Genomic DNA, 25,086 nt, shown 5'->3' with positions numbered 1-25,086 from the left:
CAGCCACCCCCGCGAGCGGTCGGGCGGGGAGATCGGGCGGCGCCGAGCTGAGGTGGCGAGAGAAGAGCTCCCGGATGTGGAGAAGCTGGGGAGAAGGCGTGGGAGGAAGATGGACTCGGTGGAGAAGGGGGCCGCCACCTCCGTCTCCAACCCGCGGGGGCGGCCCTCCCGGGGCCGGCCGCCGAAGCTGCAGCGCAACTCCCGCGGAGGCCAGGGCCGAGGTGTGGAGAAGCCCCCGCACCTGGCGGCCCTCGTTCTGGCCCGGGGCGGCAGCAAGGGCATCCCCCTGAAGAACATTAAGCACCTGGCGGGGGTCCCGCTCATTGGCTGGGTGCTGCGTGCGGCCCTGGACTCGGGGGTCTTCCAGAGGTGCGCATGTGCGAGAGTGGGCGGCGCGGCCTGGGCGGGGGTCGGGACGCGCGCGGAGCAGCGGAGCCGCGGAGCCGCGGAGCCGGGCCGCTGGGGGGCGGGGGTGCCCGGGTGCCTGCTCCCGGGCGGGGCGTGCAGGGTCCGGGCCGTCTGGGCGCCCGTGGGGAGCGCAGGGACCAAGTGCCGGCTTCTTCCTTGTTCCGAATCAGCTGTCAGGCTTGACCTGGGACACTTCCTTGTCCCTGCCCTTGAGAGCGCCGCCCGTGAAAGGGGCGCTTCCTCCTGTGCCGCCGCCGCCGCCCCCGGGTTGACCTCCCGGGTGAAGGAGGCCGCCACCCCTGTGAACCGTCTGTGGTTCTAGGTGAACTCTCGCAGACGGAGGCCATCGGGGTTCCCCTGTTGCTTAGCCGGTGATGACCACCTGGTGCCTGCCCATCGATTAGGGAGCCGTCAGGCTCGTGAATGGAGTGAGGTGTCAAGGCTTTCTAGTTTCGAGCTCAGCTTGGAGATCTCTTTCTGACCTTTGAAAAATACTCCAAGCTCTCAGCCTGTGAGTCAGCACAATCTAGGAAACTACCTACAGCTCTACCTAGGCAAGAGGTAGTGAGAAAACGTACGGCAGGCTGTTTTATGATGTGCTTATCAAATGGTTTTTATTATATCTTTGGAAGCTCGTGTGCCCGAAAGACAAGTTTTAATTGTGCATCCTGCAGAGGCATTGCCATATGCCATTTTGGTCAGGAGTTAACGAGCTGATGTCATTCATAAAAGAAAGAATTCTGTGTTAGGAATGAGTTGACACATAGTAACTTCACCCTAATTATGATTGAATTTGTTACTGTGGAAAATAAACTTTTTTAATGTTTGGGTTTTGGGTTCCTAAAGAGGTGATTGTTTCTGGAGCCTGTTAATTGCCCCGTAATATACGGGTATATGATTTTCATGTAACTCGTCTTGTTTAACAAAAGATACTCCAGAAGTATGAATTTACTAATTAATGTTTTAATCCAAAGGAAGCCCTGGGTGGGGCGAGGTAAATAGGGACAGGCACCCAGAAGATAACACTAGTGTAGTAATGTAATAGGAAGTGTGCAAAGGAGAGATAGGGAAAGACTTGGGGATTTAGTTCAATTCAGTAAACATTTACTGAGCCCCAGTTTCTACCATACACATCCAAGGAAACACCAAGATGAAATGACATGCTTCTTGTCATTCTGGAGCTTATAGACTCTGGGACATTTTTTCATCTGTACAAAGAGTGCACCCTGGGGGAAAAAAAAAAGGGGCATCGAGGCAGCAGCAATATGCCGTTTTTGTAAGATGAAGTAAAGATCAAAAGTCATTTTCTCGATAGATTAAGAACAAAACTCATTTACAACTCTTCAGTTGCATGTCAGGAAGCCCCTTTCAGCCTGGCTTAACAAAAAAGGGTAAGGCTTGTTTCAGGTACAATGAGATCCAAAGGCAAAAATTGATTCATTCATTTAGCAAATATTTATTGACCACCTACTATATGCCTGGCACTGTCCTGTGTTCGTTACTAGAGGTTGTAGCAGTAGCAATAGTCAGTCCCTCGTCCCAGGAACTTGCATTATAATGATGAAAGACAGGCAGTATACCAACAGTATATACTGTATTTGGTGGTGATAAATATTTTCAAGAAAATTAAAGCAGGGTAAGGGAATGGTGCACCCTGTCACCAGAATCCTCCATTTCTTGGTTCTTTTGATATGCTCTACCTTTTACGGTGTCAGGCGGTTGTGCTGAGAACTGCAAAACTCTCAGCGCTTAACAACTTGTCCAAACTCGGAAGGCCATGTTTCTAGGCCTTCCCTAGTGGGGAATGTGTACCCCTTTAAAATGGCTGAGAAAGCTCAATGCTGCCAGGAGAATTTTTGTTTCAGGGACAATCTGGTGACAGGCAGCCTCTGAACCCCCCTCAGAAAAACTACTTTAGAAAGCTTATAATTATAAACCCCCTTCTCCATCCTTTGGAATATAAATCTACCACCCCAGACTGTTTTCTCAAGGACCAGAGAGCTATCTCTTTGAAGTGCAAACACCTTTGAGAATTAAGGGCCTAGATTCAATGGGCACCTTGCTTCAATTGGCTTCTTGCCTCCCATCATAAAGTCAGAAGTAAACAAACCCTGATGGCCTAGTCACATGAACTAACCCCCTCTAACACCCCTGCAATACTTTTTTCTTAACGCACTACAGCCTTTAAGAAATCTCCAGCCTTTATTTTGGGGAATTTGAGTTTAGTTTATGCCGGATTCTTTCCCCTATTGCCATAGTTAACAAATTAGACCTGTCCTTACCGCTTTAGTGTCCCGCTTTGTTTACTTCTTTATTTTACTCTTTATATCCTTCCCAGTTTAAGTCTAGCCAAAAAAGAGTCTCTCTGGGTCACCTGCTTATCCTCGAGCCAGTCACTGTGGCTACAGCGGTGCTTGTATTGGTACAGTTTAGCTGCCTCTTCCACTCTTGGAGCTGGTGATGGAGCGCCCCCCCCCCCCCCCAAGCACCATGTGACAGTTTCATCAAGAGAAAAATTGGAGTATGATTACCAAAGAATAGATGCTGGGTGTCAAAACCCAACAAATAGCCATTTTAGCAGACATAGGGGATCTTGCTACGAAATAATCGGAAAATATATTACGCAGCAATTTTCCTGTTTCCATTTATTTAAATTCATTTGTACAAAATTCCATGCAAGAATAAATGATTCCTGAGAACTTTTTCTGTTCCAGTTTTGTTTAATACATCTAGAGTATAAGCATCTTGACAATAGGAATGATATTTTATACTTAAAGCCACCTATGATGGTATCTGTTACTATACTAATAACAGTAATTAGAAGAAATAAAACCAGTATTTTCCTTAACTAGCAAAATGAGCATAATCTGCCTGACTCTGCCTTCTCAAACTTAGAATATGGTATAATAAAGTGATTTTCCTCTCTTTAGTTTGCATAGCTGTTTGCTATGTGGTGGCATCCCTTCTGAGATCTGGAAAGTTCAACTAAAAAGGTAATGAAAGGGACTAGCACTACTTCCGCCATGCAGTTTTTGCTGATCCCCTCAATGGAAAGTAACTGTACCTTTGTTTTCTGAATACAGAGCAGCATTGTTCAGAGCTTTTAGTGCATGCACTGTGCAGGGAGGTAAGGCCAAAGACCCTGGTGGTCAAACTGCGGATTGGAATTTCTAGCTTCACCACATGTTAACTGCAACTTTGGGTAAATCACTTAACATCTGTGCCTCAATTTCCTTATCTGCAGAATGGACTTAAGTATCCACCTCAAAGGCTTGCTGAGGGGATTAGGTGAGGTGTAGTGTACATACAGCCTTTAGAATAGTGTCTGCCGTATAGTGTGTGATATATCCTTGACATTTACCCCTCGTATTGAAGGTTTTTACAATCTTGATGTCTTCTGCGGGTCACAGTTTCCTTACTTGTAAAATGGGAAAGTTGTAATTATCTTCAAAATTCTTTCCATTGCTAACGTGCTTTGACCTTCAAGTATTCATGGACTTGTGTCTTTACTCTCTATTTCAGGGGTCCACCAGCTTTTCCTGTAAAGGGCCAAATTCTAAATATTTTAGACTTTGCAAGCCAAATGGTCTGTGTTGCTCAGCTCTGTTGTATGTTGTGAAAGTAGCCAAACAATACATATGTGAATGAGCATAGCTGTATTCCATGAAAAGTTTATTTATGAAAACAGGCAGGCTGTGAGCCAGATTTGGCCTGGGATGACCCTTGCTCTACTGGGTTGAAGAGCTTCTTGTGAGCAGGTACTCTTACTGATCTTGGTATGCTTAATGTGTTGGGACCTCAATTAAAATGTGTTAATTTGGATTTAGTTGATTTATTCTGAAGCTTCAGTCCAAATTTGGAGCAACCTTGTCACTCCACACCTTCTATTTTCTTTCTTTGAAATATTCACCCGAGGAAGGAATTGAAGAAAATTGCAGCTGCCCGATTGTGTTTCTCAAGGCTAGGAAGTGCTTTGGAGATTATTTTGTTCAAAACCATGATTTGTTCATTGAGGAAAATTTTTCTGGCCTGCTCAGAGTCAAAGCTAACAATACTTTCAAGGTTGCTAACTTTGCATACTAATTTGGCAGTTGAGAAAAAATGCTAAGAGGATTTTTTTTTTCATTTAGTAAAAAGTTACTGTTAGAGGTGGGTTTGTAAGAGCTTCACTTCAACAGTGGTTCAATGTTGTGTTAGGAAACCTCAGAACAAATTGATTTTGTAAATGTTACCTAACATACTTGTGGGGAAAAAAAAAAAGCCCACGACCTTTAGTTTCATTTGTAGGGTGTAGATTTATGATTAATGGTAGGCCTATGCTGTGTTATCCTTAAAATGGCAGTTTATGATTTGAAATCATTTTGATAGGCGTCAGGGTTGATAGTCTTGTTCATCCTGTTAGATGTAATATGACTTCATCCTGTTAGATGGTAAAGCCATTAGCATTAGGCTTTGACGTCTACTCTGTACTTGCTTTTAAATTTTATTAGGCCTGTTTATTCACTTGCTCATTCTTTTTTGCCCTTCCTCTTCTGATTCCCCTAAACCAAAGGAAGTCTAGCTACTTACATAGTTATTAATGATGATCATTGTATTTTAAGTCTACATATGGGATGCTGGGATGCTATTTTCATATGTATAAATTAGACTTTTGGACCTTTGAAATTCTGAAAGCAGAACTTCAGTTTTCCTTCCAACAGAGGCAGTGTGAGGATTAAATGAGACTGTGTCTATGTTCCTTTATTGCCATTCCTATTTTATTATTTCGAATAGCTAAAACGTATGAAAGGTTTATTGTGTGTTGTGGTTTGTATGTAATCCCCATAACAACAATATGAGGTAATTACTGTTATTATCACCTGCATTTTTTTTTTTAATCACCTGCACTTTACTGAAAATTGAGGCTTAGGGAGATTATGAATTTTCCCTAAGGTCATATAGCTAACATGTGGTGGAGCCAGGATTTGAACCCATTCCTTCAGATCCCATGCTGTTAACCATTTATTGTTTCATTTATTAACACATATAGATTGAGCATGTTATGTAGCAGTCACTATAAAAAAAAACTTTGCAAAAATAAAGCATTGTAGAGAAGTTAGTCATTGCTTTCTTACCTTTCTTTCCCAGATGGTTTAAAGGGAATTATAGAACTGTGTTGGCCTCTGTCTCTACTAATAGGCTGAGAACTGAAAGTTTCTCAGGAAAATGGACTATCTTGTCTCCATTGCCCAAAGTAGGACCTGAAACATAATAGGCACTCAGTAAATGTTTCATGAATAAAGAAATATGAAGGAATGATAAAAGGGAAGAAAGAAGAAAAACCTCTTCCAAAACCTCTGTTGTTTTTTATTCACCTTTTAAGCGTTTCAAAAATATCACTAAATCCTGTGGTGTTGCATTTTCATTACAGAAAATCAGAATAATAAACAAAAGCAGTAACTTATTTCAATTAGTGACGTAAATTATATGTCAAAAGACCATTTCTTTTGCTTTTACTAATTCACTTTTTAATGTATTTACCATCTTCCCATCCTGCCTTCACCTTCTGTATTTTAAAACTAGGTTTTCACTGGTACTTTACTTTTTTATATACCTTTAACTATGATATTTCTCCAGTAAAAATATGCCCCCAAATATTTCAGATTTCAAGATGGGGAAAAATGGGGGGGGGGGGTGTTCTGTGTTCTGCCTTGCAGAGTGACAGTAAATGGGAGACATCTGACCCCCTGGCCAGTGGCTCATCTTGTTTACTAGACTTTAAAAAAAAAAAGAAATTTTAGGGGGTTTATTGACTTTATCTCTGGATTTAATCCTCCTTCCACATATATTAAAGGGAAGAACGGAAATTAATAAATGAAATCTAGAGGTGTTAGAATATTTTCTATATTTTCTATATTCAATAAACTTCTATCTCCTTAAAAAAAAAAAGAAAGGTTTCTTTAGTTTCTCACTTTCTTTTCACTCTTGACAATTGAGCATAGACATCTGAAACATGCAGTTCCTCTTATCCCCAGTAAATTATGAATGAAGGCAATAAAAAAATAAATAAATGCATATGCCAGAGACTAAGTCATTAAACTTTGTGTAATATCACTAATAAAACATTGTGGCTAGAGTAATATTCACATTTTTTGTTTCTAGCAAAAGGGAATTTGTAAAGGTCTAGGAAATAACCTCAGTAGAGACTGGCACGTTACTCCAAAGTAGCATTTTACTCCTAGTCATCATCTTATAAATTTTAAATAGTGAGCCATGTAAGATGTGGTTAAAGGAGCAATTAAATTAAATTTCCCAGAGCTCATCAAGTCATGTTCTCCATGTCTATAATTGTTGTCAATGGCTATTAGTCAGTCGATTCTGTGTTCATGTATTTATAGTATACCTACTGTTAGTTGGCAGACCAAGAGAGTTGGATTCTCTGATTATTTTGAGCCTAGATTTGGGCATTTCATTGCTTCCAAGCTTGAAATTCTTTCAGCTTCATGGTTTGGCTAAGCCAATTCGATTTTTTTTTCTTAGCAAGTCTATTAAAATTCTCATACAATAATTTGGATTTGAATGAGCAGGATCTTCTTTATTTCCTTTAGATTTATTTGAACTTCTGGCCACTACTGTTTTACATAATATACCAGTAGCCTTAAAAAATACAAGTGTCATTTTTTTCTAATCTTATAAAACTATAGGGCTCCATAAATAATATTTATATAAATAATATAAGACATAATACAAATACAATATTTTTTGTAAATATAAATGGTACTACATTTTTATTCAGATATTATATAGTTTATATGCAAAGTATAATTCTTTAATTATATATTTTATATGACGTTAGATCTGTGTTTATTTTTTGATGGTATAAAAATTATTCTAATATATAAGCTGTATTTTGGGGTTGCAGAAGTCCTTTTTATCTTTAGTGGCTTCTTTTAATGATTTGGCTTTTTATATTTTTTTAATACCTATACAGTGTGTGGGTTTCAACAGACCATGATGAAATTGAGAATGTGGCCAAACAATTTGGTGCCCAAGTTCATCGAAGAAGTTCTGAAGTTTCAAAAGACAGTTCTACCTCACTAGATGCCATCATAGAATTTCTTAATTATCACAATGGTATGAATTTGATAGTTTATTCAAAATTTTATATAATTTCCACCTTATTTCACAAGACTCATTTTTACAGTTGAAGATCTTTGTATTCCTTGCAAAGAACCTTGATGTCCTTTTCATTTGTTTTGTCTTTTTAAGAGGTTGATATTGTAGGAAATATTCAAGCAACTTCTCCGTGTTTACATCCTACTGACCTTCAAAAAGTTGCAGAAATGATTCGAGAGGAAGGATATGATTCTGTTTTCTCTGTTGTGCGACGCCATCAGTTTCGATGGAGTGAAATTCAGAAAGGAGGTAATCTATCAGTATTTTAGCTTTTATGGAGAATCAGTTTTTCATATGTAGATATTCTTTAGGAATGAAGGGAGCAACATCGAATTAACTGTAGTAGGTAATGACATTTATAATCAGTTCTAAGTCTTGTGATTATTGAGACGACAGACCAAATTCCCTGCTTTACTTTTTACAAATGGACATTTTAACACTCTATTTGCCTTTTGAGGCAGGCATGTCATTTTTATAGATGTGAAATACTTGTTTGTTCTAGGCTTACTTGGTAAACTCCATATAAATCGTAATTGGGATCATGGGGATAGCAGTCTACCAAAAATGTTCTGGAGGACCTTAGGAATAAATTATGGAATTGCTTCCCAAAATAGGTCACTCCTATGTAAGGAGACTTCCACAGTAGTTAGCAGGAGCCTGATTTCTAGTTAGATAAACTAGTAAAATATGGAATAAAGAATAGGATGGGTGTACCTGGGTGGCTCAGTGTTTGAGTAACTGCCTTCAGCTCAGGTCATGATCGCAGGGTCCTGGGGATTGAGTTCCTCATCAGGCTTCTCACAAAGAGCCTGCTTTCCCCTGTACCTATGTCTCTGCCTCTCTCTCTCTGTGTCTCATTAATAAATAAATAAAATCTTTAAAAAAAAGAATAGGATGACCAACAAATAGGTGAATATTGTAATATACGTAAGGAAAGATGATATGATTTCTTTTAGGTGCCCTGATATTTGTTGAATATAGAAAACCTGGCCTAATTGTCTCCAACATATGTGTGACTTAAAGGAGACAGTAAGGAAAGTGCAATGAAACTGGAGACCGAGCAAAAAAGAACAAGTAAGAGGATAAAGAAGGGCTGAAAATAAGATTCTTTAATCTCAAAATACGAATGCTACCCAAACCAATGAAATATATCAATAAATACATTTACTGATTGATGTCATTCAGTAAATGTTTACTGGTTGTCTTCTCTGTGCCAGGTTCTGTGTTAAGCTATATATTTTAACTTTGAACTTACTTAGCAAATTTCCGAAATAATTTCTAGGAAGGATCTATTAAAACTTAAAAAACAAATTTTTGAAGCAAATCAAGGAAGCCCAGTGTTCAATTGAATGTTGAGCTTTATGTGCTATATGATTAAAGTTCAAGAAGTTCAGGAAATATGTACATTAAATAGGTGACAAGGCCATAAAAAATAGATCCATGAATATCTTTAAGAAAATTAGAAATGTTTGAATAAATATCTTTTAACGTCAAGAAGTGAATGTTAGGAACAAGAGCTTTGTCTTGTCATATTTTCTTAGAACCACTGTGAAACAGACTCCTATTGATGAACAGTGGTTCTCACCCAGAGTGGTATTTCTTGTGATTCTATTCTCATGTTTCTTGTTTATAAAATCACTTAAAGTTCTGCTGGATTAATAAATTCTTGAAAAATTATTCCGTTTTATACTGTATAACTTTTTGTATTCTTTTTTTGTAATCACGGTAGAACCTTACCATCTAATATAGTAGCCTTTACCACTGTTAGCACTCAAAGTATAGTTAGTCCAAGTTGAGATATGCATTAAGCAAAAAATACATATTGGACTTCTAAGATTAGTATGAAGTATTTGCAATATATCTAATAATTCTTACATTTGTTACATGTTGAAACAATACTTTAGATACTAAAGTATTAGGGCTAAATAAAATCTATTATTACAATTAATTTCACTTCTTTTTACTTTTTCTAAACTGTAGGCATTAGAATATTTTAAATTATATATATGGCTCACATTATATTTCTATTTGACAGGACTGCTCTGAGGATTACACTTTGCACTCTTACATTGTTATAATCTGCCTGAATTTGTATTTTTACAAATAACTAAGAAACTTATAGTAGTAAATTTCTATTTAGCTCCTGCCTTTTATACTATTATTGTCACATAATCTATTTCTATATATATTATGACCCCATGATATATTATTGTTATACTTATTTTAAACAGTTAATGATGTTTTAAGTTATTTTAAAATAGTCATTTATCTTCACCTGGATATCTATCTTTTTTTTTTTTGTTATTCTTAATTTCTTCCCACTTACGTGTGCTTCTGTCTTACAGGGTATTTCTGTTAGTAACAGGTCCTCTCAGCTTTTGTCTGTCTAAAAATGTCTATAATTCACTCTTATCTTTGAAGGGCATTTTCACTGAATGTAAAATTTTGGTTTGCCCTTTTTTTCTTTCAGCATTTTAAGATTTGATGTTACTGTTTTGGAGATGAATTTTTAATTTGTCATTTCATTATTTTCTGCCATCCATTGGTTTCTTAAAAGAAACCAGCTGTTATTCTGATCATTGTTTCTCTAAATATAATGTCTTTTTTCCCCGCAGGCTACTTTTAAGATTTTTCCCTTTATCTTAATTTTTCATAGTTGACTCCAATTTGTATTGCTGTGGGGATTTTTGTGTTTATCCTATTTAGGATCCTCTGAATTTCTCATGCCTGCAGGTTGATATCTGTCATTAGTTTGCAAAAATTCTGTGTCATTATCTCTCCACATATTTCTTCAACATTTTTTCTCTCCTTTCTTTCTTGGACTCAGAGTTAAGTGTATAAAATAAATTTTATGGGGTCCACATGTCTCTCACAGTCTGTTCTGCATTATTTGTTGATTTTCTCTCTGTGCTTCATGTTGAGTAATTTCTGTTGACATATTTGAGTTCATTGATCATTTCTTCTGACTTGTCCAGTGCACTGTAAGTCCTGTCTAGTGAATTATTTCAGATATATGTGTTTTCCATTCTCACATGTACATTGCAGTTAATTTTTAGAAATTCTGTTCTCTGTTGAAATTCTCCATCTTTTTAAATCTTTTCCTCTACAGTCTTTGACATATTTATGATAGTTATTTGAAAATCCTCAGTTGTGGGTTCTGACATCTGGGTCATTTATACTTCTGTTTCTACAACTGTTTTTCTCTAGTTATGGGTAATGTATTTCTGCTTCTTCATAATGACTCATATTTTGTCCTATGCCTGACATAGAGACTGGAGTACAGTTGACCTTTGAACAACACTGATTTGAACTGCATGGGTCCACATACAATGTTTTTCAATAAATACAGTCTAGTACTATAAATGTACTTTCTCTCCTTTATGATTTTCTTAGTAGCATTTCTTTGCTGTAGCGTATTTTATTGCAACAACACAATACAAATAACATACAAAATATGTGTTGATTATGTTATTGGTAAGGCTTTTGGTCAACAGTAAGCTAGTAGTAAAGTTTGGGGGAGAACCAAAAGTTGTATGTGGATTTTGACCGTCTGGGGAGGGCACACCCTTTCTTCTATCAGGCAGATAGGATATGGAGCTAGTCTCTTTGACCCAGTTAGGAGTTGTGCTCTTTACCTCTGTAGTGCAGGTATCTTGCCAGAAGATTGATCTTGTCCGGACTGCTGATAACCTCGTACTAACAGGACTTTGGGATCTAAGCACCACACAACTATAATCTCTCCCTGCGTTCCAGCCCATCTCTAGCTTCTTGTGCCATAACACTCAGCAAGAGTCCTATAGCAGAATAATCGAGTGGGAAGAACTAGCTCTGTGTTTGCACTCCTATAGAAGCCAATCTATGCTTCAAGTCCACAGGGCCATTAAAAACTCTCCTGGTTTTTCTTTACCCCGGCAGAGTCCCTCTGCTTATGCCAAGTTTGATCTTTCTTTCACTTCCTCCTCAATTCAGTAGATGTCCCCAGAGAGAAAACAGCCATTGATCCTTGTTCACTTAGGAAAGACTTGCCCCTCTCATTCCTTTTCTTCAGAGTACCACTTGAACTATCAAGTTTGTTTGTTGCCTATCTCTACCACTAGATTCTACACTCCATGAAAGTAGAGTCATATTCATTGCTACAAATCCAGTGCCTATAAAACTATATCATATGTAGCTATTCAATGTATATAGTATAAATTTATTTATGGATTTATAGCATAAATGAGTATTTTTCCTAGATTATATCAAACACTGGTAGATTAGGATTGAACAGAGGATGGTTCAGTTAGTCAAGTAAGTAGAAGTTTTTTCTAGAAGCTGTTACACACATAAGTGACAGCCAAAAGTAAAGAAAGATTCTGAAGAGTCACCAGCTTTAAACACACACACACACAGAACCATGCGTGCATATCAATACACATCCATAAACACAACTTTGGGAAAAATACAGTAAAAAGGCAAGAGGATCCCTATTTATCAGTACTGAGGGCTTCATTCATTATATGATGTTATAATCACTAATATTGATAATTGCTGATCCTTCATTACCAAGGAGAGTAATAAGTAAATTGTATTTATTATTGTGCTTAGTATATTTTTAAACTACTGGTAAGAATATGTAACATATAAACATTTTTATCAATATAAAAGTTTCAATAATTTAATGCGTAAGTCTTCAGTTTTCTGTAATAGTTCTGTGAATGTAATTTCTCAACCACCTTATATAAACACACATTGTATTGCTACAGAAGCAAATAAGAGAAATATATTAAGACATTCAAATAAGGATATTTTATGACAAGTTCTGTCCTTTTGAAGCTGCCTTAAGGCTGCCTTGAGGTCCTCCCAGATTTTGTATTTTTAAAAATGTCTTAAAATCTCAATTATTCAGAATTCTTCTGTAAAATACTTTTCTATAATTAGATAATAATAACTATTAAGTATTTATTAGCAAACAAAGATAAATCATCAGGATCATTAGAGATTTTTGTCCTTTAAAAGTCCATTTATTTATCAAGATAGAAAAATATTTTACATTTTCAGTCTACTTTTATTTTTTAAAAATTACTAAATGAATACTTAGTTTTCAAAGCAACATAGACTTACTATAGCTTTTTGCTTTTAGTTCGTGAAGTGACTGAGCCTCTGAATTTGAATCCAGCTAAACGACCTCGTCGACAAGACTGGGATGGAGAATTATATGAAAATGGCTCATTTTATTTTGCTAAAAGACATTTGATAGAGATGGGTTATTTACAGGTTTGTGCCTTCATTTTGCAAAAATCTTTTAAACCTTTTTATTTGTATACCTCAGTTCTAAGGAAGACATATGGCACAGTTCATACAGAAAGTATCAGTTTCTAGAGGAAAGGCAATAACTGATAAGATTTATCCTCTGGGGCATTTAACCTGTAAGGTTATAATAAACTAATCTTTAGAATCCAGTGAATATGCAAGGAATTCTGCTCTAACTAAGAAATGAGTCATATACCGGATGTTGTACACATGTCCTGATATTCATTTCATTCCATTCAAAATTGTTTTTAATCCACAGTTTGTTACTCTCAGGTTGTGGTTGAACAGTTGAATAAAAGCCTATTGCTTTTAAAGACAGAAAAACATTGTAGATGGGAAGAGCACCAACCTGGGTGTCAGGAAAGCCAGATTATAGTTCTCTCTTTAATCTCTAACCATGTGGCTCTGAATAAACATTTTGTCTGTTCTGAATCTCATCACTCTCATTTTAAAATAATGAAGTTGGATGTCTCTCACATCTTTAGAGCCTACATGGTTATATCATATACTATTTGTTCCTTTTAGTTAATAGCAGTTACTTATTCAATCCTTATTATATACCAAGGACTATACACAGCACTTTACATAGGTTATATCTCATGTAATCTGCATATGAGTGGAATAAAGTAGACATTCCTGGCTGAGTTTTACAGAGGAGGGAAAAAGGAAGTAATTGGCTCAGGGCATAAACAAGTAGTATTACTATTGGGACTTGGATTCAGGTCCTTACATTACTCAAAATCAGCATTTAAAAACCCCTCTATTTGCTGTGGTAAAAATTCTAATGTGACTCTTTCTCTGAGGTAAAAAGGATTTTTAACAATCTTCTGGCAGTATATAGGCAAACTGTAGACTGTTTAGTTAAGTTTGAGTATTCGGAAAAATTTGGTTGGACACAGGGATAGCACTGTTTCCAAACTCTTTGTTAAGGGGCCTGTTATTTGACCCATTCCTAAAGTGTGAAGAACAATGCAGTATCTCATCATAAAATTTATGAAGAGACTGACAGTTCTAAAAAATCAAATTTTCCAGTAATTGATTTTGACATTCAAATTATCACAGTCATAGGAAGAGCCTCCCCCTCTACCCCTGACCCCAGGATCAAGTAATTGATCCTTCCTTTTGCCCACATGTGATCCAGACAATTATTGTCCACTCCCACATGTAGTTCAGGGATTTAAGACAATTCTGTACAATAATACTACAGGCATTTTTCTTCTCCTATCTTGATACTTAGTTGCAAATTGGAACATAAGTTCTGAAAATCCTTATACTGCTTTTGGATGCTAAGAGGAGAGACTATCAGAAGAGGTTACAGTTAGGGGTTTCTAGAAAATTCCTTCTCAGAATATTGGAAGATGGGTATTTCTGCTTTTTCCTGTCTTAAAATGGAAATCTACTTAAAGAAAAATAGGAAGCTTGCACTGTGTAGATAGAATTTGAAAAATATTATGGTGTATGCTTTGAATATGTAAGAAACAAGTTTTTCCCTCAAGAAAGTATTTGTTGTATGTCACTCATTTTACTGGGCTATTTATTTTTCTCAGTATTGTAGAAATGAATTCATTATTCTGTATTATAATAAACTTTTGGTATCACAAATAAATGTTAAAAACAATACTCACGGCATTTATACTATCTTTAGGGTGGAAAGATGGCATACTATGAAATGCGAGCTGAGCACAGTGTGGATATAGATGTGGATATTGATTGGCCTATTGCAGAACAAAGAGTATTAAGGTAAAAACAAGACTTGCACAGCTTTTGCACTTGACCCTGACATTCTTTTAGTAGATATGTGGTGTTTTCTAGACACTAATTTTTGATACTCCAACATTTTAGGATCTTTGTAATTTGTTTGTTCCTGTAAGGAAGATATACACGTAAAATATCCCTATGGATGGCTTATTCAATAACTTGAGAAACATGTAGTCTGGTTAGACCACTCTACTCAAAGTTCTTACACTGGAAGTTGAAGTATATATATGATGTAAATGTGAAGGGTGATGTTTGAATAATTGAGTGGGAATGGTTATTAAGTTTACTGGTGTTAGCCAGTTGAGAGGAAGTGATTAGTATTTCACTTGTACTCAGGTCTATTTTGGTTTCTTTTAGATATGGCTATTTTGGCAAAGAGAAGCTTAAGGAGATAAAGCTTTTGGTTTGCAATATTGATGGATGTCTCACCAATGGCCACATTTATGTATCAGGAGACCAAAAAGAAATAATATCTTATGATGTAAAAGATGCTATTGGGATAAGTTTATTAAAGAAAAGTGGTATTGAGGTATGTGTCCCCTGAATATAGTGATGGTTTTTAAGATGATGATTCAGGGTCAAAGACCATGTGAGGGAAATAAGAGATTTAAAACTTTAGTATTATCTGTTAAATTATCTGAACTTTTGCCTTCACATGCCTAGAAAATATTATACTCTTAGGTGAACAAAATTAGGCATTTTTCATTCAGCAAATAATATTTCTTGCTTATTCAATAAGTATAAACATTTTTAAATAGGAACTATGTCATAATTCCCATAGGATGTTTCAACAAGAAAAATTTCATAAAAAATAGGTATCAACATTTAGGAAAAAAGCAAATACCTTGTGGGTTTTTAAAAGATGTAGCTTATTCTTATGATTGAAAATTTTAATTCAAAATAACTTAATATATTTTCAAAAATGAAAGCTAAGATAATTTCTTATAATTCCCTAGAAATCTTAAGTATGTGTTCCTAAGCAGCTCAGGAGACAAGTTACAGACTTTCCTCTGGATAAATCGAATTATAAGAGAATCTTAGGTTAGGATCAGACCATGTATATTTTTTAACTTGCAGGTAGAATCCTTCCCACTGTAGAAACCAGTGTCTTTTACCTTTAGAAAATTCTGTAAAGATTCATTATTTTAAAATATCAGTTAATTTTATTCAATTGGTTCTTTAGAAGACCACTCACTTCTGGCTTATATTATTACCAGGTGTTGTTTCATTATGAAATACTTTTCTTTATTTTCTCATTTTGCCCTTCTTTCTTTCTTTTCTTTATTTTTTAAGGTGAGATTAATCTCAGAAAGGGCCTGTTCAAAGCAGACACTCTCTTCCTTAAAACTGGATTGCAAAATGGAAGTCAATGTACCAGACAAGCTAGCAGTTCTGGATGAGTGGAGAAAAGAAATGGGCCTATGCTGGAAAGAAGTGGCATATCTTGGTTGGTATCTTATTATTCAGCCATAATAAAATGGGCGAGGATTTTTTTTTTAAGAAATAGAGAAAAAAGAATAAGATTAGCATATTCGTAGTACTGAGGAAAGTACTAAATTGGGACAGCCTTTCTAGAGGTTTGATAGTACGTATCAAGTGTATCCTAGTAGACTGACCATGACACATGCTTTGGAGTCAGACCACACCAGTGACTAGTCAGCTGTGGTAATGTAAGCCTTAATTTCCTACCTTGTAAACTAAAGATAACAAGGGTACCTGTGTCATGGACCTGTTGTAGGAATTAATGAGATAATCTGGGTACAGCACTTAGCCGATTCCTAACATATAAGGGATTACAGTCTGGATGACTTGCTTTATTAAAAATGTCCCTAGTTTTAAATTGCAATTCCGGGAAGGAAATTGGGCAGATGTGCCAATAATGGAGGAAAGAAAAGAACCCACTTAAATGTGCAGGCTTGGGATTGATTGCTGGGAGTTGCTTATACCATTTGCAGTCTAATGTCTACATTTTAGATATTCAAGATGACAAGTTATTAAAATACATATAATATAACCCATGTATGAAATAAGTATTTGCAAGGGTAATATGGGCCTCAAAAGGAGAAGCACAGAAATGTTTTGGAAGCAGGTCATCTGAGGACTTCAGGACTGGCCTTTGAACCACATGTGAAGAGTCCCTGGAGAAGAATATTACTGAGCCCTTGATAGAAAATGATCCGGTTTTTGTAAGGAGAAAACAATTTTAATGATAACAAATTCCAGATATACCAATTATCTGCGCGACCTTAAGTGAGTTTCTTCAAGCCTTGGTTTTCCTACTTATAGTATAAACACAAATCAAACTTTATAAAGCTATTGGAAGGAAAATTGAAGATAATATAGAATGCCTAATATAGTGCCTGCAGGTAGTAAAATAGTGTGTATCACTTGTATCAGTAAAATTGTACAATTACATGGGCTAATATACAGTGATTATCCATAATAGTGGTAATTCAGATGATATTGATTTGGTGTTTTTGCCTTGATTTTTAAAAAATGTTTCTACCAAGAATATGCATTGCTTTCGTAACATTTTTAAAAAACTATAAAAAGCAGAGGCTAGAAAACAAGAAAATAGAGAGTAAACTCCAAATTTTAATTTTAAAATCAGAGCACTATTTTGTATGGATCACATAATGTATGAAAATATATTCCTTAAAATTATCAAAACTTACATATAAGTAAATTTTATTAAATTAATTACTTAATTAAAATTAATTTCCATCATCTTTCAGTGAAAAAAACTCAGATTCCAATACATTTAATAACTTAAAAAATTTCACTAGATAAATATGGAACTGATTTAAAACAAACTTTTTTAATGAGCGTTTTGGTCTACCGTATAGTAATAATTATACTCAGAATGGTAAATCTGAGGTACTGGGAGCTTCTGAAATTGATCCTATCAATATAAAACAGAAAGAGGGAGAGAAGAGCAGGGCAGGTGGAGAAAGGATGTAGTTTTGTCAGTGGGATGATAATTCTTCAACAAATAAGCAATATACAAATCAAAGAGAACTGTTACAGATTAAAAGTACTTAAAATATAGATCAGCAAAATGCAGTATGTGGAATTAGGCTTCTGATGCAAACAAATCAACTATGAAAAAAGAAAATTTGGGATAACTGGAAATATTTGATCACATACTAATTACTAGATGATATTAAGGAATTGTTGATTTTGTTTGATGATATTGTGTCACTTTCTTTAAAATATACTTATTAGAGATAGATATACTTACAGGTTAGAGGTCAATGCTGAAGAGTTTGGGGGTAAAACATGATGTCTAGGAATTCCTTTCTAGCCTTCCCTCTAAAAAAAATAATGGGTGGAGCAAAGAGAAAAACATTTGATAATTATTCCACAATAACTTGGGGTTCTTGCATGTGTTTGGGATTTTTTTTTTTAAGATTTTTATTTACTTACTATTCATGAGAGACACAGAAAGAGGCAGAGACATAGGCAGAGGGAGAAGCTGCCTCCCTGCAGAGAGCCTGATGCAAGACTCAATCCCAGGACCCCGGGATCACGACCTGAGCTGAAGGCAAATAGTCAACCACTGAGCCACTCAGGTGTCCCTGGGATTTTTTTGATAAAAAGTTTAAGTCATTCATAATTTATATAGAATTTCTAATAATTCTAATATGCATGGCAATCAGAAATTATAATCTATTCTCTTTTAACTGATGAGCATTTATTTTGAATTGCTTAGGGGAAACCCTAGACCTCAATTATACTTGTATATACTTTAATGTCTTTGTTCCACCTTATTTATGGTATTCTTACATACAGTGCCTAAGTAGTCTTACTGAAGTTACCAGAATTACTTGCTGGTTGCTTTTTGTATTAGAATGAGTATTCTTTGTCTCCTTAAATACTCACCCTGGGTTTCTTTTACTTGATAGGAAATGAAGTGTCTGATGAGGAGTGCTTGAAGAAAGTGGGCCTAAGTGGCGTGCCTGCTGATGCCTGCTCCACTGCCCAGAAGGCTGTTGGATATATCTGCAAATGTAATGGTGGCCGTGGTGCCCTCCGAGAGTTTGCAGAGCACATTTTCCTACTAATGGAAAAGGTTATTAACTCATGCCAAAAATAGAAATTAGTATAATGTTAGGAAAGAAAGTATACAGCCTTCTTCAGCCACCTTTATTTTTGATTAAGTACAGTTCCATGTTGTAATGTTACAGAGAGTGTGATTTGACCTGTGATGTATCTTAATATATTTTAAAGCAGTCTTCTCGAATTGTCACTCCCAAAACCTTCTACAAAATAACTGTGCTCTACTTTTCTCTTTATGCAAGATAATTATTTAGAGATTAATACAGTCTTTCTCAGATTTTTAGTAAATGCAAGTAAGAACATCATCTAAATTGACTTTGTATTGTACCCTGTTAAACTGTGTGTTTGTGTGCTTTTAATGATGCTGAGATTTTATTTATTTGGGGACAATGTGTCTGGTAAGACATGCCCTTCTATTAATTAATAAAATTACATTTCACAAACTTGATGAAAACTGTCTTGTTGCTATAGCAGAGATTTACCAAAGATTCCTGATTTCCTTTAAACACTGACCATATAGTCAGCATGCAAAACAAGCCACTAAATACCTGGTGTAAAGCATCTGATTGTACTTTAAGGTATGTATACATACAGCACGCACTCCATATAAACCCAGATCTCCAAAGAAATTCATATATTGTGAAGAACTTCATATATTGTGTGATTTGGAGTAAATAATTTGTAGTTACCTCTGAGATCATGGTAGTTTTATATCCAAAATTTAGCTGTCACTACAATTTTACAGCCACCACAAAGCACTCTCCTATCTGGATAAATTCCAAGAATGGAGCTTTATCTCATAAATGTGGACTTTTACCTAATAAACACTAACCACCTCCTGTGAAACACTGACGTCTATTTCCACTGTAAAAAAGAATTCTGGCAAAAAGCAAGTCATTCAGGCTGAGTCCTACAGGAAACTCTTTTTCTCTGTCAGGACTGGGTGCATTTGTCCAGTTCAGAATCTGACCTTATAGGCCAGACATTGATGGAAGAAAAAAGGAACCTCTTATACCTTAATTTCCTTTATGTCTTACCCTGTTTTTTCTCCCACCTTTCTGGCTTTTTCATTGACTTTATTTTCTCTTTCCGACCCTTTAAGTGTACACATTTCCAAAGGTTCTACCCCATGTTCTTGTTCTCTGAACCACATCTCTATTCAAAGTTTAAGCTGTAGCTTCCATGCAGTGACTCCAGAATCTAGTCTCTGTTGTAAGTTCTGACTGCATCCCAAATTCTTCACATTATAAGCCAAATCTTGGACTTCACCTCCCACATGTCTGATCTGGACTTTGAGACATCACAACCTTAGGTTTCACCTTTTTCTCTCTCGTCAGATACCAAATCTTGAGCTTGATACTCCTAGCCCAGTGCCCTTTCAGCTTATCCAATACTTTTGCTAAATTCACATTTGCTGTTACCCTTTATGAAATCTTTTAGTGACTCCATGCTGGCCATAGAATTTGATAAAACTTCCCAATCCAAATGTACTCTGGACATATCCTAATATTTCCAGCCTCAGTTCCTACAGGTTCTTGTGGATTCCTCCACCCTAATCATACTATTCTGTGTAATTCTCCAACAATGCCTTGATTAGCCGCCTCTTCTCAACTTCTTCCTTCAATTACCACACTAATTATGCATTCCTCAAAAAACTCCTGCCAAAATGCCTCCCAAAGTAAATGCTATGCAAGAGTATTACACATAGTATTTGGTTATGGTACTACAATTATACAAGACTCCTTGTTTCATTTCGGTGACCCAAAGCCAACAGTAAGGATTGTTCACTCCTAACTAAACTACTTCCTGTGTTACCAGTAGTAGGGAATCTTGGTCAAGAAAATATATGTTCAGCTCTGACATGTAAAGAATAGAAATTACCAATCCCTTCCTTACAGAAAGAAAAATTGGAAAATTGAAAATCTGTGACTTCTCTTGGGTTTCTCAGTTCTCTGAGGTCAAACAGCAACCACTCCAAAATCTGAAGAGATGGACACAGCCAGGTATACAGCACCTGTTACTTATTTACCTGGAGCAAAGCTGCTGGGTGCCTTAAACGAATAACACCCAACTGGTAATTTTGACGAATTCCTGGATGTTAAGTATAGACTCATGTGAGAAATTTCTTTGGGTCACAGTCATGGGCAGGGGTGAGGAAGGAGGTGGACATTTCCCTCCAGGAATGCCTGCAGGTTCTCACAGCATGGATCTGAAGATCCAAGATATCACTATGACCCTGGCAGGAATGAAAGAATAGTCTACTACTTCTACTACTAATATTTCTACTATTCTAACCATCCCAGATCCTTCTTCCTAACAAAGGTCTACTCTGTGGTAGAAAGCTTTGGTATAATACTGCAAGCTTACCCCAACTGGGAGAAGGTGATTCCACTTCACTCAAGCTCACTCCAGCCTTCCTGTGTCACCTGGGTGGCGAAATCTCCATAGTCAACAGGGGAGAGGACATTAAGCAAATAAATCATGAATGCTGCAGGCAGGCGAAACAGTAGGAGCACTGGGAGTAGAGCTATACTTAGGCAAGGCCCAGAAACACTTGTGAATGTCATACTCTCAGGGCACCTGGCTGGCTTAGTGAGTTAAACATCTGCCTTTGGCTCAGGTCATGATCCCCGGGTCCTGGGATTAAGCTCTGTGTTGGGCTCCCTGCTCACAGTCTGCTTCTCCCTCTCCCTCTACCCCAACCCCCTGCTTATGCTGTCTCTCCAATCAATAAATAAATAAATAAATAAATAAATAAAAATTTTCTTTAAAGTCATATCCCAAGATGAGCCTGCTAAAAGACCAAGACTTAGAGAATTTTAGAAGGCTCCCCCTCTTTGACATCCTACACCACACAAATAAGTCACCAGCTTAATAGCCGTGGAATACAGCTGGAAAGGCTGCAAAACATCAACCGTCTCTGAGAAGCTATACCAAAAAAAGTCCCAAAGCCAAAACAAGGACACTGGAGGAATTTGAAGTCTCATACATACAGCTAGAAGAAGCATTAAATACAGCCCAACATCCAGCAAGTTTAACATAAATCCTTACACTAAAGACCTGTTTGTTTTGGGACCTATTACTCAAAAACATATCTGGTTTGCAAGAACAAAAAATGTAAAAGGCATACCAAAGCCAAGAAAAAGGAAGCCCAAGGAGACAAAGCATCTGGACTCAGACATGACACAAATGATAGTATTATCAGGCAATTTAAAAAGCTGTGGTTAACATGTAAAGGGATGTGATGGAAAAAGTCTACAACATGAAAGATCAAATAGGTGATGTCCATAGAGAGATGGAAACTGTGAGAAAAAATCAGAATGATGCTGGAAAAAAAGACAGTGACAGAAATGAAGAACGCTTTTGATGGATGAATCAGTAGACTTGAAACAGCAGAAGCAAAAATGAGTGACCTTTAGTGTTGGCCGATTTTATTTTATTTTTCTCTATACAGCTGAATTACATGTTACTTTTTTATAGCTTTATTGAGATAGGAGTTGACATAAATCATTGTGTAAGTTTAAGATATGCAACATGATAATTTGAAATACATATACACTAACTACATATAACTACAATACAGTTATGTCAACATAACCATGACCTTGTACAGCCACCATTCTCTTCTTTTTTCCTTTTCTTTGTTTTTTTGTTTTGTTTTGTTTTGAGAACATTTAAGATCTACTCTCTTAGCAACTTCTAAGTATATAATTACACTGTATTGTTAACTATCCTCACCAAGCTGTATGCGGAATTGACTCATAACTGGGACTTTGTACCCTTTGGTTACCATCAGCTATTTTCCCCACCCCTCAACACTTGGCAACCACCAGTGTACTCTCTGGTATTTCAGATTCCACAAAGAAGTGAGATCATACAGTATTTATCTTTCTCTGACAAATTTCAGTTAGCATAATTCCCTCAAGCTTCAGCCATGTTGTCCCAAAGGACAAGATTTCCTCTTTTTATAGCTGAATAATATTCCATTATCACATGAAATGTACAGCTACACCTGGAGAAATTCCCTTTTAAATAAGTCCAGAAACTTATGCACTCCTGGACATCAGGCAAATGAGAACACACCTGAGGCCCCAGGAATGGCCATAAACCCCATCCCCAGTACAGAGCCCGCCATACAATCAGACTCTCCCAACTCCCAACTTCTCCATAAAGAGTAAAGGATTTGGAGCCCACCTTTAGTGCCTGAAATTTCAAGATGTCTCCCCAAAGGAAAGGCTTCCAAAATACCGAACTCTGAAAGCCAACAAGGCTGGTGTACATGAGACCTAAAAGACCATATACAGCAAATAAAGAAGCAGTCGTTCATAGGCATACAAATACTTGTCCTGGCTATCCCTCGAGGACTCAGTGCAGAGGGAGCTGGCCAAAAAACTCATCTCACAATTTCTCCCCAGAAGACATTTTACTACGTACTTTACAAGTTGCTACCTAAGAATCCAGTCTTACAAGGTTTATTTCATCCAGGTTGTCCAATTTGTTACCATGGAGTTGTTCATAGCAGTCTCTGACAATCTTTTGTGTTTCTGTGGTGTCTTTTGTAATGTTTCTTCTTCCCCTTATAGTTTTGAGTCCTCTTTTTTTTTCTCAGTCTAGTTAAAGGTTTGTCGATTGTGTTTGTTTTCAAAGAACTATCTCTTAGTCTTTTTAATCTCTATTTCATTTATTGCTGCTCTAATGTTTATTATTTCCTTCTTTCTGCTAACTTTGGGCTTTGTTCTTTTTCTAATTATTTGAAGCATAAAGCTAGGTTGTTTGAGATCTTTCTTTTTCTTAATGAAGACTTTAAGAAACACTTTATTCACTGTATACTCTACACTTCCCTCTTAGAACTGCTTTTGTTGCATCTCATAAGTTTTGTTATATTTCCATTTTCATTCGTCTTGAGATATTTATTTCTTTTTTTACCCAATAGTTGCTCAGGAATGTGTTGCTTAATTTGCAAATATTTGTGAATTTTCCAGTTTTCCTCCCGTTACTGATTTCTACTTTTATACTATCATAGAAAAAATACTTGATATGATATCAATATTCCTAAGTTTGTTAATGATTGTTTTGTGCCTGAACATATAATCTCTCCTGGAGAATGTCCCATGTTTATTTGAGAAGATGTGAATACTGGTGCTACTGGATGGACTGTTCCGTATATATTTGTTAAGTCCATTTGTTCTACAGCATTATTCAGGTCCACTGTTTCCTTATTGATTATCTGTTTGGATGATCTATCCCTGGCGATCATGGTCAAATTGAGGCAAGTTGCTGACTGTCAAACCCAGATCAAGGCATCAAGAGGTATAGTTCACTTCCTAATACAAGATATTCTATTTAAAAAAAATTTTTTTAAGATTTTATTTATTTGAGAGAGAGAGAGAGAGAGAGAGAGAGACACAGCATGTGCGGGGAGGGGCAGAGGGAGAAAGAGAGGCAGACTCCATGGTGAGTGGGGAGTCTGATGCACGGTTTGATCCCAGGACCCTGGATCATGACCTGAGCTAAAGTCAGACACTTGACCAACTGAGCCACCCAGGCACCTCCCTTCCTTCCTTCCTTCCTTCCTTCTTCTTTCTTCTTCTTCTTCCTTCCTTCCTTTCTTTCTTTCTTTCTTTCTTCTTTCTTTCTTTCTTTCCTTCTTCTTTCTTTCTTTCTTTCTTTCTTTCTTTCTTTCTTTCTTTCTTTCTTTCTCTCTTCTTTCTTTCTTTCTTTCTTTCTTTCTTTCTTTCTTTCTTTCTTTCTTTTTCTTTCTTTTAAGATTTATTTATTTACTTCAGGGGGGAGGGAGGGGAAGAGAGAGAAAGAATCCCAAGCAGACTCTGCCTTCAGCATGGAGCCCAACATGAGGCTCGATCTAAACCCAGAGATCGGGACCCAAGCCAAAACCAAGAGTCAGACATTTAACTCATTGCACCACCTAGGAGCTCCGAAGGAATTCTATTTTTAATCTACTATATTTGTTGATATGTCTGGAGTTGGGATTTTGGGAAGCCAGAAAAAGATCTGTTTGAGGATTGTTATTGTAATCATTATGCATTTTGCACTTTGGCAAGTTAGGCAGCCTCTCCGTGACCTAGCTTCCTTATTGCTGAGAGTATTGTGAAGATTAAAACAGCTAAAGTAAGTAGCATATTTAAAGGAGTACCTGGCTAATATAAGACCTCTAGATGTTGTTGATGATGATGATGATGACGATTGATTTAGAAATTAAGCTTCAACTCTCTCACAAACTAGCCAAGTAACATTTAACACTGCCAAGCTAGTTTATTTGACAATATGCTGAGGGTTTATAGTTAGACTGCCTCTATAATAGAGTGCCTTCTAATTCTAAGGTCGCTGATAGATTTACTGATGTTTAACTTAGAAGGAAAAATATTTTACATAGAAGAAATATATTCCACATAT

General features: G+C 36.6%; 1 protein-coding gene across 2 annotated transcripts; it reads left to right on the top strand.

Moving 5' to 3' along the window:
- On the top strand, nucleotides 1–19,115 carry CMAS (cytidine monophosphate N-acetylneuraminic acid synthetase). Of its 2 annotated transcripts, none has more exons than XM_025455334.3 (8): nucleotides 1–369; nucleotides 7,379–7,521; nucleotides 7,657–7,812; nucleotides 12,686–12,819; nucleotides 14,501–14,595; nucleotides 14,971–15,142; nucleotides 15,907–16,060; nucleotides 18,519–19,115. In XM_025455334.3, exons 1-8 carry the CDS (start codon nucleotides 110–112, stop codon nucleotides 18,707–18,709), a joined length of 1,305 nt encoding a protein of 434 aa, XP_025311119.1. In that variant the 5' UTR covers nucleotides 1–109; the 3' UTR covers nucleotides 18,710–19,115. The 2 variants fall into 2 exon arrangements, with proteins under 2 accessions (XP_025311119.1, XP_048958199.1); XM_049102242.1 differs by lacking the exon at nucleotides 18,519–19,115 and adding an exon at nucleotides 16,703–16,854 and having other exon boundaries at nucleotides 9–369.
- Nucleotides 19,116–25,086: the final 5,971 nt, after the last annotated feature.

This window comes from Canis lupus, chromosome 27 (genome assembly GCF_003254725.2).
Source record: "Canis lupus dingo isolate Sandy chromosome 27, ASM325472v2, whole genome shotgun sequence".
NCBI classification, from domain to species: Eukaryota; Metazoa; Chordata; class Mammalia; order Carnivora; family Canidae; genus Canis; species Canis lupus.
The sequence above is the reverse complement of the archived record's forward strand: the minus strand, read 5'-3'. Positions and strand labels throughout refer to the sequence as shown.

Coding starts and splice junctions, on each gene's coding strand:
- CMAS (XM_025455334.3), top strand. CDS start 110: ATGGACTCGGTGGAGAAGGGGGCCGCCACCTCCGTCTCCAACCCGCGG. Junction 7,813..12,685: donor GAGTGAAATTCAGAAAGGAG/GTAATCTATCAG, acceptor TTTTGCTTTTAG/TTCGTGAAGTGACTGAGCCT. Junction 15,143..15,906: donor TAAAGAAAAGTGGTATTGAG/GTATGTGTCCCC, acceptor TTATTTTTTAAG/GTGAGATTAATCTCAGAAAG.